Here is a 21,334-nt window from a genome sequence, read left to right on the forward strand (position 1 = left end):
CCTTTGCGACCCGTGGCTGGCTGCAGTGGCTGCCCACGAGATCCCACTGCCCAGCCGGGAGGGGTTGGGTTTGTCTAAAGCAGGGAAAAGCGATTTTATTTTTATGGCCATTAAACTCTTAGCGAGCTTCCCAGATCAACCTGCACAGCCCCTGCAGAGAGTTCATGTGCTTACGTGAGGGCGCCAGAGCCTTAGAATAACGCTTTGATTTCAGGGACACACTGCTGCTGTCAGGTCCCCCTTTCATTTGTAAGGAACAAAACATCTAATTTTTTAAATGCCCCATCTTGACTTGGACGTGGCTGTGTTGGCACTGGGCACAGCTGAGGCCTGGGGCTTCTGGTCAAGCACCTCTGCCCATGTTAGTGGCCAGGCTCCCGCTTGGGGTGCTGGCACAACGGGGCAGCCGTGCCATGAATTCCCTCTGGGGCGTTGGGGATGCTCATGTGGGTCCCTACCTGGAGATCTGTGGGAGCAGGAAAGTGGAATAAATGGCTTTGCTGAAAGTTTAACACTTGGGATCATTCTTGAGGGCTGGTGCAGAGCCGGTGGTGACCCAGAGCTGGGGAGGCGCAGGGTGAGGGGCTGGAGCTGGGGCTGGCAGGGGAGGTGTGGGCTGGCTCAGGTGCTGCACCACTACAGCCCTTGAGAGTTTGGGTTGCTCCAGAAGGGCCTGTGCTCCCCAGGGCTCCAGGCAGGGCTGGGAGCAGCTTGTCCCAGGTGCAGGAGCACCTGCCCAGCACAGGCTGTGCCTGAGGAGCCTCGGTCCTGGCTGGAGTGGGCACAGCCAGCGAGGAGCCCAGCGCTGCAGCTGCACAAGGCTACAAGGAAAACCCACCCATGCTGCAGTCCTGTTGGAAGGGCAGGCTCAGCCCTGGTGGAGCTGCTTCCCCTTCCCTGCACCCCCTCTCCCTGCAGCTCCCCCAGGACCCCCCCAGCCCCACAGAAAAGGGTCTGCTCACCCTGCTGTGGGACAGAGCACAAGCAGCTGGCCAGATGTGGAGTCTCTGCAGGGACAGACAACTCAAAAAAGAGGTTTGGTTTAATTGAAGATATTTAGAGAGAGGTTCTTCAATAAATAATGGGCTAAGGGGGGGACAGGGCTGACACCTCAGGACAGGGTGGTAGGAGGACACACAGACCAGTCACAGCTCCCTTGGGACGTGCTCGAGTAGTGGAGTTGGGTTGTGTGAGAGGCAGGGGAGAAACTGGGGACACAGACACACATCAGCCCCAGGCAGTCAAGAGAGAAGAGCTTCATTCTGGTCCAGAGAAAGCAAGTGCTGAGAAAAAACAGGCTTGGGCTGCTAAAGAAACTCAGCCAACAGATGTGATAAGTAATAGTGGATAAGCAAAAATTCCCCCAACTGGTAACAGCTGAGGCTGGAAGGGTGTCAGGGGCCCTGAGGAGGCACTGGGGCTGGGGAGGAGCTGCCTGCCCAGTGCCACTGGCACTGCTGAACTAGAGGAGAGCCAGAGATGACATGGGGGATGGAAGAGGCCTACGAGGGCAGCAGCCCTGGCCCCTTGGGGCTTGAAGGTCTCACAGGCTGGGCTTTCCATCACTGCCCTGACTCCTCATAAACACCCCTTTACCTTGTCTTTGAGCCCCAGCAGGACCAGCACCTCCCAGAAGAGCCTGGTGCTGCTCCCAGACACCCAACATGCCAGCCCCTGAGGCTGCCTGCTCTCCAGCCTGGCACCACTCAGAGCAGCTCATCTCCTGCATCCTTTTATTAGTGAGACAGTGAGCTCCCACCTCGGGGCTGGGCACTGACAGGGCTTTCTGTGCCCATCCAGGCTGCAAGGTGCTTGTTGGCTCTTCTAAGGCCCAGCCTGAGCCATGTGTCACCCCCAGGGCCTGCCCAGCCCCTGCCACAGCTGGCAGTGCCAGCCCATCCAGGCCCTGCTCTGGCACAGATCCTCTGCTCCAGTCCCAGTTAAAAAATGAGGTTGGAATAAGGAACATGGTTCTGAGCAGCGGAAGAGCCTTGGCCAGGGAAGGGGGATTTGCCATGGGAATACAGCAGGGTCCCTGGCCTGGCTGCACATGAGCCACTCAGTCCAGGCAGAGGCTCCTGGACAGGACAGGGCCACTGAGAGACTGCCCAGCACAGCCCAAAGCAGGACAGTGAACAGCTGGGGCACCTTCCTCAGCAAGGGAAAGCTGCTGTGAGCTGTGCACACATCCCATCCCATCCCTCAAGATCCTGCAAAGTCCAGCCTGGTGCCAAGGAAGGGAGAAGGGCTCTGGACCAGACTCTACACTCCCAGCTCCCCTCCCCTGCTACATTCCATCCTGGACAAAGGCAGAAAGATCTATACAGTATAATACATATATATTTCACTATGAAATAGCAATTTCATTCCCTGCCTTCTACTTTATGCATCCTGAATTATATGCTTTTTTTTACATCACTCCAGAGGGCTGGTGGGGCTGGGTGGGTTCTCATGCGAGGCAGTTGCTCTCCCTGGAAGTTACCACAGGACGCACCAACAGCTGATGTGGCAGGACCTAAACATGATTCCCATCCCTCCCTCTCCCCTGCCCCAGCTGCCCCTTCCCCAGCAGCAAGGGCAGCCTCTGCCCCGGCAGCCAGGGCTCTCCCAGTCCATTTTAGTGGTTTTTCAGTGCAGATCCATGCCCCCCCCCTCAGCTGCTCTGAGCAGCTGTGGATGGAGCGGGAGCAGCAGCTGAACCCCCGACATCGCGGGTGTGGGAGGAGCAGACCGAGGCAAGGGGAGAGGCGGGGACAGTGCAGCATGCACACCGAGCGGTGACACCCGGAGCACACCGAGCGGTGACACCCGGAGCACACCGAGCGGTGACACCCGGAGCACACCGAGCGGTGACACCCGGAGCACACCGAGCGGTGACACCCGGAGCACACCGAGCGGTGACACCCGGAGCACACCGAGCGGTGACACCCGGAGCACACCGAGCGGTGACACCCGGGGCACACCGAGTGTGACACCCAGGGCACACCAAGTGTGACACCCAGGGCACACTGAGCAGTGACACCTGGGGCACACTGAGTGTGACACCCAGGGCACACCAAGTGTGACACCCAGGGCACACTGAGCGGTGACACCCGGGGCACACCGAGTGTGACACCCGGAGCACACCGAGCGGTGACACCCGGGGCACACCGAGTGTGACACCCGGAGCACACCGAGCGGTGACACCCGGGGCACACCGAGTGTGACACCCGGAGCACACCGAGCGGTGACACCCGGGGCACACCGAGTGTGACACCCGGAGCACACCGAGCGGTGACACCCGGGGCACACCGAGTGTGACACCCGGAGCACACCGAGCGGTGACACCCGGGGCACACCGAGTGTGACACCCGGAGCACACCGAGCGGTGACACCCGGGGCACACCGAGTGTGACACCCGGAGCACACCGAGCGGTGACACCCGGGGCACACCGAGTGTGACACCCGGAGCACACCGAGCGGTGACACCCGGGGCACACCGAGTGTGACACCCGGAGCACACCGAGCGGTGACACCCGGGGCACACCGAGTGTGACACCCGGAGCACACCGAGCGGTGACACCCGGGGCACACCGAGTGTGACACCCAGAGCACACCGAGTGTGACACCCGGGGCCCGCACGGCCAGGCCCGCCCTGCCCGTGGGGGGAGCCGGGGCTGCAGCCCCAGGGTGAAGCTCTACCAAAGGTCAGGCCCTGAGGAACAGGGAATCCCGTCCGGAGGCTGGGTCACCGGCCAAGAGCTGTCATCACTGGAACCAGTGCAGAGCCGGGTGTCAGGTGGAAGGAGAAACAATCCTATGGAAAGAAAAGAAGGCAAATGTTTTAGGGAAACACTTAGGGAAGGTGTGCTGGGGAGCCACTGTCCTGGACACTTGCAATGGCACTGGGAGCACTGGGGCTTCCAGTCACTGTGCTGGGACTCTGTGGGTCCTGCACGCTGCTGCAGCAGCTGGGAAAAGGAAAGGGACAGCAGGTTCCAGCTGCTGTTGGGTTTGGGCTCCAGTAAACAAGGTCAGAATTTTATATCCCTTTAAATGAAACCTGCAGGAGTTCAGCTGCTGGTGGAGCTGGAGCACAGCCATGCCCAGACCCGTTCCACAGCAGCAATGAGCTCACCCCAGGAGCTGTCACAGCACAGTGGCCGTGGCAGGGAAGGGAGCTGTCCCCAGCACCCACCTGGCTTCCCGTGCGCCCCCAGTCAGTCACATTGTCCGGCTGTACTCGATGCTGCTCTTGGCAGAAATGCCAGACCAGGGCAGGAGGCTGCAGAGGAGGCTCTGGGCTTGTCTGTATATCCTCTGGGGGATGGAGCACGGGCTCAGGCTGGCCAGTGTGGAGCCAATGTGCTGTAGGTAGTCAGTGGCCACCAGTTAAGGACAGCAACACTTACACTGTAACTTAGCAAAGAACATAAATCTCTCCTGGAGTTGCCCTGCCTGCAGGGACCCCACACATTGGAAGCTGCTCAGCTCAGTCAGGTCTGCTCCTTGCAATCTCTGCCTCCACCTTTCTACCAAAGGCAGCTCTGCCCTGCCCTGGAAAGGATGGCACTTTGGGAATGGCAGCTCCAGCCTGTGTAGGAAATACCTCCTCGAAGCAGTTCCCTTTGCACTCCACAGAAGATCCTGTGAGGAGAGCAATCCATCCCTCTGCCCAGGGAGGTTGGAACTGACCAGCTACACCCAGGAAGGATCAAGTTTCTTCTCCATGATCCGTTGACCTGAAACAAATCCCCTAAGTCAGTGTGGGAGCAGCCTGCTGAGATCCAGGCCAGCCCAAGCTCACAGGGGATCCCAGGTCACAGGAAACAAGACCAAGGGGTTTCTCTGCCCTGTTCATGGCTAAATCCTGCACCCTAGAAGCCAAAGCACACCCAGAACTTTGGCCTAATGCCAGCACTCGCTCTCACTGGCATCCAACTTGCTCCAACCATCCTACATCAAATAACTCTAACATCTCCTTCCTTCCAGCTTCAGATTAAACCCACAGCTGAGCAGATTTCAGTTCCCACATCTACCCACACTCTGCTGCTGTGAACCCAAAGCAGGGTTTGGCCTCCCTCAGCAGCCTGCAGGGAAAGGATATAAGATTGTCCAGGGTGGGTGCCCGCCGTTGATGTACAGGACGTAGGTGAAGCCATCTTTGAGGACCCCTCGGATGGAGTAGTAATAGGGCAGGTAGTGGTGCTGTTTAAAGTCTCTGTTTTCATAGAAGTTTATTGCTGTGTTGTTGGTGGTGAGCACGTGCAGGTAGATGGCTTTGCAGTGGTCCTGGGCAGTGGTGGAGATGTGATCTTTCAGACTCTCAAGCAAGAGGGAACCTGTTGAAGGGAAGGCAGCAGGATCACAGTGTGTGTGGGGCCCAGCTGAGCCCTCCTGCACCAGGGATTGCTAATCAGGGATTGCTGCACACACCTGGAGACCCCAAACCCCACCCAGTTCTCACAGGACCTTCTACATGGTTTTCATACATGGTCTCACCTATGAGCATGGCTTCAAAACCCAGAGATTTTAAAGACACAAACCTCTGACTCAATAACCACAAGGATGAGGCAGAACTTTGTCAATACCGCTCATCCCCAACAGAGAGCTCCTGGCTTTGGGCAAGGTCAGTGACTCATTTTCAGTGGTATCAGTTGCACCCCATACATGTATTTATTTTAAAGCCATTTGATGCAGCACAATGTCAAAACAGGACTTCACAAGCAGGTTATTCTATCGTGTCTGCTGAGCTTGAATCAAAATCTAAGAACTACTGGGATTTTAAGACACCTTCTAAGGAGGAGTGGAGACAGCCTCATCCAACCTGCATTTGCTGCAGCCAGCAGGAAAAACCAGAGAGGGGTACAGAGGATCCTCCAGCCCCGAGAGACAAACCCTGGGGTTCACCCACACCACCTCAACATGCAGGACCCAGCAGAACCTGCATGGGAGCTTCTTCCAGCAGGTGTGGTAACACCAGCCTGAAGATTCAGCCTGACTAACACACAGGGGAGATGGCTGCTGCTGTTTCACAATCCCTAGGGCCTGCAGGACTCCCTGGAGGACCCACAAGATTTCAGAGCAGAAGTCAACAGCACTGACTTCATTTTCTCTTGACACTTAGTGAGAATCTGTATCAGCCAAGACCAAAAAACCACTGAGACATCACCAACAGAGCAGTTCCATTTTGTTATGAGATATTCCAATCTTCTACCTCACAGAAATCCAGCTGTCCTGTGGTTTAAGAACAGCAGAGAACTAAAAACCAAACCCTTTTACAGAAATCAGAGCAAATCAGAGCTTTAGTGCTCAGAAGCATGGCTGGAGTGAAGAGCCTCCTGCATGAAAGGCTACAGCTTCAAACACCACTAGGAAAACTCAAGAGAAAAGTCTCAGAAAAAGCAGCAGCAGCTTTTTATAGGTTGTGTTCCTACAGGTGCAAGCTCAAAGTTTTTGAGAGAGCACAGCAACATGCTGTGCAGATGGAATGGATACAGGAAATACTGACTCTGAAAGGACAAATTTCCAGCAAGATAGAACTGGGAAAAAAATAGGATTTGGATATTAGGAGGAGACTGAAAACCACCATAATTTTACAGAAAGACCTCTTTACCAGCTTCTGTGATCATTCTGAGCTACCACTTTCTTCTTTGTACTGGAAAATTCTCTCCAGTGGCATTTTAATGCTCTCACCAAGGACTCTGTGGTCATTTCTTTGTGTATCCTCTAAGTTCATACCTCTCCAAACATGCCTGGGGGAGAAGGGAGGACTTGGAGGTGCTGAGTTATACCCATGTCCACTGCCAAACCTGGCCCATTCCCTTCTGCAGATCAGAGATCCACATCCTGCCTGAAATGGCACCACAAGGGCAGCACTTGGTGACAGAACCCAACTGCTCTAAACAGAGAAAACCTTTCTGACTCCAGGATTTCAAATGGCTGCAGGAAAGCTGCATGTGGCAGCAGACATTCAGAGCTGACTTGTACATTTGAGATCTCATCAGGCACAAGTTACATTATTTTCCAGTTCCCTTTGTGGTTTTCTCACAGTTTGTTCTATCTGTTGAAGATGAAAGATTAAAAGCAGCTCTGTTTTCTGCCTCAAGGATCAGACTGCTGAGACCCAGAATGAAAATAATTTCAAACCCTGCTTCTGGGTGAAGTTCTTACACTTTCAGACACACTCAGCAGCACCAGTGTGAGTTTTTGGTGTGCTCAGCTGGCTCCTGGGAACAAGACTGACAAATGCCTGTGCACTGTGGAAATATTTGCACATTGTGTTGTGCCCACACCAGTAAAAAGCTCCCAGTGCACCTGCACTGTCCCACCTGCTGGTACCAGTCACAGGTAACCCTTTCCCATTCCCTCAGGGACACTGCAGGGAGATACTGGAGCTCCTTCAGTCACATCTGGCAAATGCACCAACAGCTGGCACTGAGCAGCATCTTACCTATTCCATGTTTTCTGAACTCCTTCACCACTCCAAGGCTTAGGATGTAAGCGACTTGAGTGTCCACAGGAAAATTGGAAGCTAGGATATCTCCATCCTGCACAGAGATAGGACAGGTTTTTTAACAGGGTACCTGGGGAGGCACAGGAGAAAGCAAGAACCCTGCACTGAACACCTGAAAACAAGGCTAAAGCAGGAAACTTCTCTTAACAGTGTTAGCTGAAGTTTTTGGCATGGAAGTTAAAATATCCAAGCATGGGGCTATTCCTATTTTCACATCATCCTCCCAGAGGCAGAACACAAACCATGCTTGGGTTTAGGGACAGAACTTGCTTTCTTTACCAGAATGATTCAAAGTGCCAGCTCTGGAGCCACCCAGCAGAGTTTAGATCAACCCAGCAAGTCCTTGTGGCCTGCAAGGTGCACCTGAGCTGTGTCAGCTGGGGAGGACAAGGAGCACATCCCACAGCCCCAGTTGCCCAGAGCAGTGCCTGAATAAACCCTTGGCTTTCAGCTGGTCTGGAACAAGAGCCTTTTGCAGAAGTTGCTGAAGATGCAGCTCCTGACTATGATGAGCTTTGAGATGAAGCCAGACAGCTGAGGTGAAGAGACCCATGTGCTGCTCTGTGCATGTTGGTTATTGTTTAACCACATCACTGAGGGCCTTCCAGGAGTTAGGCACTCCCTGCACTGCCCCTGCCTTTTTTGTTAGTGCTCTTTTCCCATGCTGTCTTCACTGACCATCTCTTCTTTCCCTCCCTCCTGGCCTCCCAGCTCTGTTATCTCTGAAGTCCAAGCTCTCTGCAGACAGGTTAGCTCCCCTCAGGGCCTGGGACAGGGACTGTGCAAAGGGAGGAGTTTCTGCAGGAAGTCACCAGAGTGACTCACCCAGCACAGCTAAGGAAGCTCTTATGAAAAAAAGAGTTTTGTGCTCCCACAGCTACACCAGCCATGGCCAGGGATTATCCTGCAGGATCTGATCCCTCAGCTCTCCATGGGGGCCATGCCCCAGCAGGAAGAGCCTCTGTGGTACCACACAGCCCCTCAGCCCGGCTCCATTAGCTGGAAATCAGAGCGTGCTTCACTCCTGACATGAACTCAGACCAAATGTCTGAGCAGGGCAGGAAAAACCCCACCCCAAACAGGTCCATGCCCATTGCCCAGAGCATGGGGTGGGTTCTGTGCTGCTGAAGGCCAGGGTATCACATACCTCTTTGTGCACCTTGGTCCTGCTCTTGATCTCTGCCACTATCATCCCCACGATGGAGCCTCTGTAGGTGGCTGCGAGCGAAAAGAACTTCTTGTTGGAAGTGATATCTCGGTACCATGAGTCAGGGTACCTGGAAGGAACCACAAACACCAATGTCTGGGTGTGCAAAGCCCATGGGAACAGGCACTGCAACCCCTTTAGTGGGTTCCTTCATGTAATGGCCTGCTGCCTTGCTAAGAGAATCACATCTTCATCTTACAGTCTTTGCCCAGAGCTTTCACATCCATCTTTAGCAAGTTATTTTTAAATGCAAGATCCATCTGCCCTCATCTAAGAGCATAAGGATCTCATTAATTTGATACACAAGTAAAAAATATGCTGCATATTGATAGGGACAAAAAATCATCACACCACCAGCCTCCAGTTCTCCTCCTCCTTCTGCAGCTACTAAAGGGAAACTACTGTATGTTCATTTATCTCCAAATGAGAGTTCAGCATGTCTTGCCTCTAAAAGAAATCTACAAACTCAAAATATTATGAATGCTTTTGCTGATTTGTTACATTTTATTCAATCTTAATTATAATCTGCTAGAATTTTCTATGAAGCTAAAGTTAAAAATCCATGAAGTCTAGAGCTGTATGGATGCTTTAGGCCACAATTCTGTCAGTGTCCCCCAGAAAAGCTCCTGTGCTTGTGGAGCCATGGGCATTGACCAAATGTGGGTCTGGGGAATTCCCTGGGGCAGGCTGAGATCAGCTGTAAGGGAGGAGCAGTGCTCAGTTCCCCAGGACATTCAGAGCAGCCCTCAGTTCAGCTCTGAGGGTGCTGCCCCAGCCCCAGGCTCCAGGACACAACTTCCTTCCACAAGCACAGGGATCCTTTTTCCTGCAGGTCTTGCCCTTTCCCACCACATTCAGTCTTTCTCAAGAAGCTGATCCATCCCTTTAATGACAGAACCCATTTTCCTGCCCAAATGTGCACACAGGAAGTTTCTGATGACTCCAGTACAGGCAGCAAAGGACCTTTGGACCAAAGGATCCACACTGGGCACCAATGGATGTATTTGTTCTGGTTTAGGGTAAATTTTGGAGAGAATTTTTATAGGTTTTTTTTTTTGGAAAGTAGGTTTGGGAGAAATTATTAATTGGTTTGGGAGAATTTTTTTTTTTTTGAGAAAAGTGGGAAAAAATTATTAATTCCAAATTTAACACAATATTTAATATTTAAATTGAATATTAATATTTAATTTAAATTAGGTATTAAATATTAATATTTAAATTAACTATTATATTAAATTTAATATATTTAATAAATTATAATGAATTTATTAAATAATGAAATTTAAATAATATTAAATAATAAAGCTTTTCGTTGTTTTAAAAGATGATAAATTTTGAAAGTTTTTTTTGGGGTTGTAGTTTGGTTTATTTCGTTTTTTATTAGGTTTTTGGTGTTGGAAATGTTTGGTTTAGGTTTGGTTTGATGGGTTATAGGTGTGAGTTGCTGGTGTTTTTTTGGCTGTTTAGTTAAGAATAGATATAAATAGGTTTAAAGAAAAGGATAAAAAGAAAAAAAAATTATAGCTTAGGGATTTTTTTTTGTTTGACTTATTTAACCACGGTGCACAGAAGATTCTCAGCCTGCTGCTGTCCTGGCAACAGCCCTGAGGCTCCACAGAGCTGGAGCAGTGCAGGTTCACCCCTCTGCCCCCAGAGCAGGCACATACTCTATTGGGAACCAGTCTCCACAGAGCTGCTTCACCGTGTCTATGTCATCGTGGCACAGCAGGCGCAGGGTCACATCCGTCAGTGCGCTCGGGGGCACCTCCTCTGTCATTCACGCCTGCAGGGAGGAAGCGCAGAGAGCTGCAACACAGGGGCTGATCCACAGCACCTCCAGGGGCTGACCCCACACCAGGGGCTGACCCCACACCAGGGGCTGACCCCACACCAGGGGCTGACCCCACAGCACCACCTGGGGCTGATCCCACAGCACCACCCGGGGCTTCTCCTGGAGAAAGGGATTTCCCAGGAAAGTGAGTTTTCAGGGGAGATGAAGCAAAACACAGAAACATCGACCTGAGAAAGAACTCAAAGCTGTGCTGGCCACGGGGCAAGCCCAGCTCCCAGCTGAGCCTGACCATCCCTCCAGCCCCAGGTCCAGGCACATCCTGGTCCCTGGGAGCACAGGCTGGTGGCTCTGTGTGTGAGGAGCACGTGGCCACAGCCCTTCCAAAAAGAGCATTAAATGAGCCAACAGCCTGCCAAGTGTACCTTATGTTGCATGGAGCTCTTCAAATGTCCATGCAGCACCAACATCTTGTTAAAACAAACCTGAACAAACAGCTTAAAAAGGAAGCACTGCTAGGGGAACGTTTAGAAGGTCCTCTTGCACAACCCTGCCATCTCCAGTGAGCACATATGCAGAGGATTCCAACTCTAAAATGTTCATCTTGTTTAACCTATGCTGGTGAAATGAGATCTAGTTTCACTTCCCCTCATTCCTGAGTGCCACAGCTCCTCCCAGCCCAGCACAGAGCACTCAGACACAGAAATCCCAGGACACCTTTTCTCCACAGCCCTGCCACCATGTGCTGAGCACAAACACAACATTTGCTGCAATGTCTTCGGCCTTTTTTAACAAGCACCAGAGGGAAAGAAGCAAGTGATAGCTAAAGCGGTTGTAAAAGCATTTGTAGCACTGAGGGATGACTGGAGAACACATTTTAGGCATGGCAAAGCCCCACATGAGACAGACAAGGTGAGTGGAGACAGGAGGAGTCATTTCCTTCATCTCTCTCACTCTGACCCTCCCTGGTAAAAGAACCAGACCAGGATGCAAATTAGAAAACCCCAAAGCCACCGCCCTTAACAAAAATAAATTACTTAAAATTTTTACTTTCTTTTCCCAATTTTAAGAGTCTTAAGTCTTGGTTTCAAAGTTCCAAGTTATAAGGGAAAAGCTGCACAGAGCAACGTTTGTCGGTGCCCTCCTGTGAAAAGGGCTGCTCAGCTCTCCAGTGCTCTTGATTTAAAGCTCAGAGCTCAAGGAGGAACAGATTTAAACACACTCCCCTTTGGATTGCATGTGCCATTTGAGCAGCTTCTACACAAATATTGTAACTGGCAAAGTTACAACTGCCACTTTGGGCAATTTTAGGTTGCCAAACTTACAATTTAGCAATGAATTATAAATTATAAAGTTAATAAACTTACTTGGACAAGCTCTCAAGCACACGGTGAGATTCCCTGGGTGTGCTGTGCAAGGCCAGGAGTTGGACTCAGTGATGCTGATGGGTCCCTTGCCTTCAGCATATTCTGTGATTCTACTCTGGCAGTTACAGTCACTCTGTACAGAAATGGATCACTTGTTCCTCTCCAAAGAATTCCTTAAAAAGCATCACAGCTATTTTCCAGCCTGTTCCAGGACTGTGGCTGCCTGTTTACTGAGCAGCCCACAGCACTCACACTCAGCCCAGGTGCCAGTTTCAGAACAACTTAAACCCCTACAAAACCTGCACTCCTTGCTGCCTTTACAACTTCTTTCACACTCCCAGAATTGGCTCAAGCCCTCAGAGGCCAACTTGGAATCTGTATCCTGTCACAGTGGTGCACACACTCCCCACCCCCAGCCTCTGGTGACCTTTTAAAAGCCTCAGCTTCACCCCAAGGGACTCTGAAGAAAGAAGGACAAGCATCTGCTGGCTGAGGCTCATCTGACCCCCACCACTGGTTCTGGATGCTGTGGACCCCAGTCTCAGCCCTGCTGAGCCCTTTCAGAGCTGTGACACCACAGGATCGTTTTCCTTGCAAAGTTTCAATGCTCCTGTAAGGGAACACCCCTTCTCAGCATTAATAAATCAGAGAGAAATGAAACCACCATGCCAGAGCCACGGTTTTGCTAATGAGTAGAAAAGGCAGGGCAGCACAGGACACATTCCTGTGAGGATTAGTCCGTGTGTATTTAACACCGTGTTCTCAAAGAGCTGGGCAAGCATTACACATTATCCTGGAGCTGAAGCCAGCCTCCATCAAGTAATCCATGGCTGTTTTGTTGAACAGGATAATCCCCCTCCCCTCAAATTCAGACACCCACGGCTGGTTGTGTTTGCAGGGACTCAATCCAGATGCTCCAGGACATTTAAAGGACATTTGGGACACCCATTTGGCACTGTGTCCTGCCCTGGGGTTCAGGAGAGCAGAGCTGTGTCCCTTCCTCCTGGCCAGGTGTCGCTGCTGCTGGAGGAGCTGTGGGAAGTGGCTGCTGGGATCAAGAGAGAAGAAATTCCAGGCAAATAAATTCCCTTCATAGCCAGGTGACAGCCTCTGGGTCTGCTGGGATACCTGGAAAAAGCCCCAGGAAAAAGAGCAGGTCCTGGCCTTGGGCACAGCCTGTGGCAACGCTGTCCTCAGCACAAACTCCTGAACTCAATCTCAGCCAACACAGCGACCCAAGTATCACCTTCAGAGCCAACTTAAGAGGACAAAACACATGTTTGAAAGCACAAAATAAACCAAAAGCACTATTAGTGTAAAACAAAACCCTGGAAGTTAAAAGAGCCTTTAGGGGTTTAGAGGCAGCAACACTGACAACACAAGTTCTGACCTGTGAGACCAAAGGGTGGCTCCTGTGAAGCCAAATGCAGGCTCCAGGGGCATGTGGTGAATTCAAGGGTGCCCATGGCCACTTGGGAAAGCCAAAGTGAAGTTATCTTATTTCTTTTAATATCTTTTTCTCAGATGTCAGCCTTTGGTTCCCATGCTGGCCACAGTCTGGGAGGATGTGGCCAGCATCACCCACTGTCCCCTCCTGGGGGCACAGCGACCTCACCTTCTGTCCAAACAGGAAGCACTTGTTCAGGAGGATTAGGAAATGAGCCAACTTTTCATATTTTATTGAACATTTCATGCTTACAAAGGGATTGGGCAGATAAACATTTGGAAAAGCTCTGAGGACAGCCTCTTACAAAATCCTGCAGTCAGGAGCAAGTAGAGCTAGAAACTGAGCATTTAATTCCCTTTCTTACCTAAAACCTGCAGATATTAATGCATAACAAATTCATTTCAAAAATACAGGAAAGTTTTAAGCATTTTGACTAGTTTTGGCCTTGCTCTATTGAAACAAATCTAGCAAAATGTTTTGGCCTCGAGTGTATTTGGTAGCTCAGAGGAACCTGGGAAATTCTTATGACAAATATTTAGCAGTAATGGAAGCTGGATGAAAAGAAATAGTAAATGCATCACTAAACAAGCCAATTTGACATACAATTTTAAATTAAAGTACATTGTGAGGCCTGAACTTGCTATTTAAAAACAATGTCATGAATCTTTGGCATCAATAAGCTATAATGAGCTAAAGAACAGCATTTCACAGTTGTGTCAAAAGGCAGCAGAGCCATGGCAGGGCCTCCAGGGGCTGTCCCTGCCCACTCAGCACATGGAGCCAAGCACAGGCACTGCCAGTCCCACCACCAGCACCTCCTGAGCCCATGGACAAGGAGCAGCTCTTGTTTAGAGCCAGGTGCAGGAACAGTTTCTTTACATGGACCACATGCTTCACAGCTAAGACAGCTCAAGCTTTTCTCAAGAGCAGGAGGAGGTTTTCACTCCCTCTTAGAGCTTCTGTATTAAAAAAAAAATAAAAATCCTAATAAAATCTACATAAGGTCACACTTCTAGAGAGACAGGCAGCCATACAGAACCGGCACTCAATCCAGCAGGGTGCTCAAATGAAGGATAAAGTGTGATGCTTTGGCAGACAGCTGCTTAAATGTGTTTGAAAATCCCTTCAGCACTTCCATACCTACAAAAACCTGGCCAAGTGGTTCTACAAGTTGAGATTTCCGTTGTTTAGCACTGTTAGACATGTTTTAACAATGCTTCTGCCTTGTGCATCCTGCAAAAACGAGTTGGATTTCACCAGTGAACAAGATGCTGGTTTCATTAATTTTTGACTTCAGCTTCCGAGCAGATAAACTCATGAAATTCCCAAATAAAAATTTTATCATCTAGCAACAAATATCACTGAATTTCCTAGCAGAATAAAAGCCAGGTAATCTTGGTTTGACTAAAGCCAAACAAATAATAACTAGGATTGTTTACAACTCTAATTCCCAGTTAGGGATGTATTGACTTTAAATTTAGTGTTCACACAAAAACCAAAGTGAAGGAATCTTCTTCACTTGCAGAAACAAAGCTGGATCGAAGTCCATCAATACCTTTTACTTTACTTAAAAGCTAATTGAGATCAATTCATCCTACAGAAAGCAGCAGAGCTGCAGGGAAGAATAAAGAGAAGGCCTGGCAGGCTGTGGGTGTTTATAAATGGGTGCCATCATTCAGGGTGCTAATAATTGTCCCTAAGGCACCCCCAGCCTGCCCCGTGTCCCAGCACCCCCAACATTAAACAGTGCAGATCCTCAAACACTCAGGATGAAGATTTTCACCCTCAGGAATTCAAAGCATTCACTTTGAGCACACTCTTGCTGGATTATTAAGGATTATCTGCTATCCTTCCACAGAAGGAAAAGATGAAGTTTCTGCAGTGACTGCCAAGGATGCCCCACGAAGGGGCTGTGCCAGAGCAAGGGCAGTGACACCAAACAACCCCCGGGGCACAGGGAGGGGCTGGCCTGTCCTGGCAGCCTCTGCCCAGCACTGCAGGGCATGTCACAGGGCCTCTGCTTCACTTTAGACATTTCCCTGCACACAGGGACAGAGATGGATTTCCCTGTGCCTGGTTCCCTCACAGCAGAGGTGCTGCTGCAGTGTCACCACCAAATCCTTGTTTGCAACTCCAGTCACCATCTGGACACTGCTCAGATCCCGGTAACACCACATTGCCAGGAAAGAAAAATTAATCACATTTGACATCCTCTCTCACTTGTAAGTAAATAGGATCAAACAAAGCCCAGAGAGAACCTAAGAGCTAACAAAATGCAGGATTTTAGCTGTGACTGAGCACCACAGTACCCAAACCAGCCACAACCTGCTGTTATCTTCCAGAACACGAGCAGGAATTCTCACAGCTCTAAGTCTCTCTACCTTGTGCTGTCTGGCACTGGGGATTTGATTTACATGAAACCATTCAGTCTGAACCAGTCTAATTCCACAAAGCAGTAGAGATTTCCCTGCTGCATTTCATTCTCAGCTTACTGTGTTTTTAGGTTACTGGTCTCACAGGGAATGTTCCACACAGACACCTCTGTCACCAAGCTCCTTTCATTGAATACAATGAAAGTGCAACTGCATTTCAAAACATCCTGGATTCATCACCAAGAATCTCAAAGAGGCACTTCCAGGACTTAGGGCAACGTTATCCAAGCAACAGGAGCCAAATTTTTAAAGATATTTAAATACTTGGCTTGACAGCTTCTCAGTACTACTTCAAGTATGGTTATGGAATAAAGAAATGTAGGTTGGAAAGACCCTTTGGGGTTTAACCCAACTTAGATCAGGTTGCTCAGACCCACATAACATCAGTGAGGAGCAAATCTCTTCATCCTGCCTGCAATCAGAGCAGTCCCTTTGGATCTAAAGGCACAGCTGGAAGCTGGGGTATCAAATGTGCTGCCTGCACCAACACCCCCAGCCCTGCCAGTGTGCAGTGCAAACACACCTGACAGGGCATTTGTGCCACTCTGCTTATCCATGGAATGCTCCTGCTCCTTCTAGGAGTGCCCAGGGGTTCCTTTGGGACAGGCAGCACACAAACCCCACAGGGCAGAGCTCCCCTCATCCCCACTTTGTTAACAAAACCCACAGAGCCTGGAGCCCACGGTCACACACTGAGCACTGATGGTTTCACCTCCATCCCTGTGCACTCAGCACATCCCACAGCAGTGCTGCCCTGCACTGCCAGCCCTTCATTCCCTGCTCTGGCAGAGGCTTGCAGTGAGTGAGGTTCTTAATGAGAAATCTGGGACAAAATTCTGTGCCTTGGTCTGGAAAACACACAGTACTGTGGGGGGAAGCAGGCCCTGATTATGGGACTTCACAACAGCCCAGAACACCTTTTGATCCCTGTTTCTCTGCCTTTTCCACCAGAATCAAAAGCACTGAGCCTCCAAGCCCCTCGTGGGCTCCAGGTCACTCAGGGCTGTGCACCAGCTCAATACTGGAGCTCCTCAATATTTAAATTCCTTCAATAGCAGCTTCTTCCTGTGCAGAAAACTGCCCTCCCCTGCCCTGGCACATGAGGAACACACCAGCTTAACCCAGCCCTGCCACGTGGATCCCATCTGTCCCCAGAGCCCATCCCAAGCACTAATGGGATTCTCTTGGGGACATCACTCTGCAGAAAGGAGTTTGTCAGTGCCTGGACTTTCCTGTCCAGTAAATCCACCCAGGGCAGTGTGCTTGAGTAGCACCCCACAGTGGAGGATGGAAACAGGCAGTGAGCTCAGGGTGTTGTGAGGAAAGCTGAGCTCTCCTCAGCCCCAGGGAGGCTGCAGGGTAACCTTGGGCTGAGATGAAACATCTGCACCAGTGAACTGTCAGGTGTCCTCAGCCAATTAATAAAGAATCACATCTTCTGAGAGAGCCAGGCCAGCATGGCAGGAATATACACACAGCTGAGCCCAAAGTGTAACAACTGGATCATTTTACTCTGCAAATTTACTTTTAAAAAGTAAACTTTGAAGGAAGCAAAGCAGGCTTCAACCTGTGTACTCCTTCCTGAGCACACAGAGACCAGGAACAGGCACTTGGATTTGGAGCCATCCATACACTGTCATCACTGTGCTCAGCTTCTGCTGTGATTTCAGACTCCCAGCTAACACCAAATACAGTTGGATTTTACACCCTCCTCGTGTGGAACAGCTACAAGAGCTTGGCCAGAGCATGTTGAACTGTGACAGCCAGGACGGCAGCACTGTCACACACAGCCTGGGCAAACCATCCTGGCAATCAGCCCTCCTCCTAAAGACTCACCCCAGATGGCTCAGACTATTTTTCCTCAGCTCTGAAATACTGAAAACGCCGTTCTAAGAGCAGATTTGTGCCTTGTCTAGAGCTCCACACAATTTTCCACTCTGCCCTCATCGAGGTGTGCACAGCACAGCACTGAAAGGCTCCAAGTCAAACACCCAGGATCACTGTCATTGACACTCTGGCCTCCTGCCATGAAGGATCAGGATTTGAAACAGTCCCCAAAAGGATATGAAAAGGTGAGAAGGTAAAATGTACTTCTACCTGTGTAGCAAGCAGTGGTTATTTATTAGAAATAAAGAACACTTACTGTTAGTGAAAATCCTTTTATACCCCTGATCTTCTGCACACTCAGAGCAGGACTTGTCAGACTTCCAGCAGCAGAAATCATTAATGTTTTGTATGTGGGTCACTTTCTGGGCTGTTCTTTCACCTTACAGCTCTGGAAACACGACAGGAGCCGTGGATTTCACAGGAGCCAGTCCCCAAAGGAAGTGTCTCTGAAGCTCACAGCTCAGGGCCTGGCTTCCTGCTGCCCCAGATACAGCAACTCCTCTGGGGAATGGCAAACAAGAATCTCTAAGAGGGTTTTGCTGTTAAATCTTTTCTTGTTAAGAAGAGGAAGAGAAAATCTGCTTTGAGACAGGGGCACTGTGGGGAGTTCAAACCCAGGGGTCACAAAAGAGACACACTGACAACAAGCTCCTGGCTGGAGGGCAGATTTCATACACAGCAAGGTTCCTCTTCCTCCAAAAAACAAACAAAAAAATCCCCAAACAATCCATCACACCTGCAGGCCTGCTGCCCTTTCTGAGTTTGAATAAAGAGCCACACAGAAAATGTGTGTAGTGACTGAAAAACAGCCAGAAATGCAGCCTGCAAACCCCTGGGGAAGGGAACTTGAGGCTGCCTCCATTTCCTGCACACTGTCCTCATTATGGAGCAGCACTGACAGAACCCAGCCCCTCCACCCTCACAGGAGACACCAACACAGCTGCCCAGAGCTTACTGCAAACAAGGGCCTTTCAAATAAAACACATTTTGAAAAAGCTTCAAAAGAACATTCCTTCCTCAGCTGTCACACAAGTGCCCCAAAGTGAACACCTGTCCAAGATTTGCCTTCCTTTCCTTTCCTTTTTCCTTTCTCCTCTTTCCTTCCTTTTTGCTCTTTCCTTTCCCTTCTCCTTTCCTTTATCCTCTTTCCTTCCTTTTTGCTCTTTCCTTTCCCTTCTCCTTTCCTTTCTCCTCTTTCCTTCCTTTTTGCTCTTTCCTTTCCCTTCTCCTTTCCTTTCTCCTCTTTCCTTCCTTTTTGCTCTTTCCTTTCCCTTCTCCTTTCCCTTTTCCTCTTTCCTTTCCTTTCTCCAAGCATGAAATTCTCATGTTCAACTCAAAAACTCCACTGCTGCTGTTTTAAACTAATAACATTTAAAATGGGTTCTGGCACAGCTGTCTGCTCTGACAGCCACAGCAATAAGCTGAGAAGCAGAAATTAAAAACTTTATTAAAAGGTGATGTTGGGAAACTGAGCAGCTCCTGTTCCTACCTCTCTGCAGGGAGGGAAGTGGGTGGGGGGACAGAGTGAAACATGAAGCTCAAAAAGATTTTTTGCAACACTTTTTGAAGTGGTTTTTTTTGCCAAGTCTTTCTGAAGCCCCCAGACATGGTGTGACAGGTCAGACCCAGGGAGGGAGGAGCGATCCCACCCTGAGAATTTTGGTTTTGGGCAGCACTTGGCTCCCCACTTTGGAGGCAAGGTGCAGATCTGAGGCAGATTTTTCTGCTGTCACCCTGAACAGAAATTGGTTCTCTAAAAGCACCTGAACAGGTCACAGAAGGGAATCCTTGCCCTGGGAGCTGCAGGATTTCTGGATCAGCCCTGCCAGGAGGTGCCTGAGTGTGCAGCTGGAATTGCTCAGCTATTCCCAGCAGTGCTGGCACCCTGAGTCAGGCACAGCTTCCCCATGGATCCCACTGGGAGTGCCTGGCTGGGGGCAGAGAGGGGAACAGGGGCAGGAAATGACAGAATGGCTTTGGGCTGGCAGGACCAGCTCACATCAGCTGCAGGCTCTGAGCCCAGCACTGACTCACAGACCCAACCCTGCACTCAGAACACCCCCCAAAATCCCTCCACCAGGAGAAAAACCCCATCCCCAAATAAAGATCATCCTTACTGGCACAGAAATAACACCAGACACGAGAGAAGCAGCAGAGTTTGTCAATAACAATAAATGCAGATGCTCTGTGGGTAAAGAGCATTTCCTGAATTCCACTGGCAGCTCCCACAAAGTTCCATCACATCCAACTCCAGTGTGGAGTGACACTGGTTTGGGAAAAGAAGTGAAAATGAAGAATGGCACAGGTTTGCAGAGGCATTCCCAGCACAGCCACTTCCCAGAGAGTCAGACACGAGATTTGTCTTCAGCACCTCAAACAATCTGCTGAGAGGAACAGCAGCTTCAAAGAGAAAACAAAACTGTCTCAGCACCACTAAGAAATGGCTCTTCCTTTGCCACCAGGTTAGAGCAGTTTAGATGATAACAGAATTACTTTGTAGCAATTTTTTAGCAAAAGAAAACCTTCTGCTTTAAAAGCCTGGTCCCTGTCAGGGCTGCTGAGGGGGTGAGGCTGCTCAGCTTTATCAGGTTTATCTTAGAAATGCTCAGGTTTATCTTGTAAATGAGCTCACACATGAATTATCACACTCTGGGACAGACCCAGCAGTGGGGTTTGGGGTTTTTTTTTTGGTTTGTTTTCTTTTTCACTTCACTTGTGACACACCTGCTGGAGTTTATCCCAAGAGACAATTGGATAATCTGGAAACACACCAAGCTCCAGTGCCCCCAAAATGCTCCCATAAAGGCTTCTGAGGACACTGACCTGGACTAAGGGGAGTCTGTGGCAGATTAAAATAAATTAATTAGATTAAAATCATTTAGGATGAATCCACAGTGAAAAGAGAGCCCATTCAGCAGGGCTCAATGGAAGAGGAGAGGAACAGAAATGCAAAAGTGGCTGAGGATCCTTTGGGGCAGGGCACAGATCTCCAGGATGGTAAAATCTAAAATACTGGCAGCTGCAGAAAGCTCCCACAATGCCAAAAGCCAAGTAAAACTGCAGGCTGGTGGGTAAGACAAGGAATGGAGCTTGAAGGAATGCAAACATTTCCAATTTGTGTTGAGCGCTGCAAGGAAGAAAAGCATCCAGGCTCACAGGGAGAGCAGCTGTGGCCACAGCAAAGGAGGACACTGGGAATTATCAGAATAAACAGAGAGGGGAACAAGATCCATCTAAAAGAGTCTGGTCTGAGGTTGGTGCAGGCATTTAATGTCTCTGTGTCTGTGAATTAAACACCAGAGGGCAAGGAAACGTGGCCAAGGGTCAGGAGCTGAGCAAGATCACCCAGCACGGGCTGGGCGCTGCTGTAGCACAAGAGAATCGGGACAAACCAACAGGCAGGAGCAGGCCGAGCTCCCACTCGGGTACATCGGGACCACAAGGAAACGCTCCCACAGCGGGACACAGAAATAATCTGAGGCCGGGGACCGAGAGCGGATTGTCCCGGACACGTTTAGCTCCTGCCTGGACACAGCAATGCCGGTGGGCTCCACACCGCCAGCCGAGCCCACAAACGAACCGGAGCAAGGCCGAGCAGCTCCGTTCTGCGCGGGGAGCACCGGGCAGCCCGGCCTTCCCCGGGAAACCCGGCCGCGAGGGGCGGAAATGGGGACGGACAGGCGACACCCACGGCACCGTTACCGGGAAGG

At 50.2% G+C, this 21,334-nt stretch overlaps 2 protein-coding genes across 3 annotated transcripts in view; one reads left to right on the plus strand and one right to left on the minus strand.

The window, feature by feature from the left end:
• Positions 1 to 200, plus strand: part of NUDT16L1 (nudix hydrolase 16 like 1) — a 1,913-nt gene extending 1,713 nt beyond the window's left edge. The window contains exon 4 of the mRNA XM_014308743.2: positions 123 to 200. Coding sequence (XP_014164218.1) covers positions 123 to 200 — 78 coding nt within the window. The remainder of the gene's footprint in view (positions 1 to 122) is intronic.
• A 3,435-nt stretch (positions 201 to 3,635) lies between these two features.
• NAA60 (N(alpha)-acetyltransferase 60, NatF catalytic subunit) lies at positions 3,636 to 11,886 on the minus strand. 2 transcript variants are annotated; one of them, XM_031060442.1, is made up of 7 exons: positions 11,859 to 11,886; positions 10,370 to 10,485; positions 8,643 to 8,772; positions 7,433 to 7,529; positions 5,087 to 5,321; positions 4,178 to 4,360; positions 3,636 to 3,796 (listed from the first exon to the last, which is right to left on the minus strand). In XM_031060442.1, the coding sequence occupies exons 2-6, from the start codon at positions 10,477 to 10,479 to the stop codon at positions 4,204 to 4,206; spliced, it is 729 nt and encodes a 242-aa protein (XP_030916302.1). In that variant the 5' UTR covers positions 10,480 to 10,485; positions 11,859 to 11,886; the 3' UTR covers positions 3,636 to 3,796; positions 4,178 to 4,203. The 2 variants fall into 2 exon arrangements, with proteins under 2 accessions (XP_030916302.1, XP_005425269.1); XM_005425212.2 differs by lacking the exon at positions 11,859 to 11,886 and having other exon boundaries at positions 10,370 to 10,520.
• Between the last annotated feature and the right edge of the window lie 9,448 nt (positions 11,887 to 21,334).

Source organism: Geospiza fortis, unplaced genomic scaffold, assembly GCF_000277835.1.
Source record: "Geospiza fortis unplaced genomic scaffold, GeoFor_1.0 scaffold114, whole genome shotgun sequence".
NCBI classification, from domain to species: Eukaryota; Metazoa; Chordata; class Aves; order Passeriformes; family Thraupidae; genus Geospiza; species Geospiza fortis.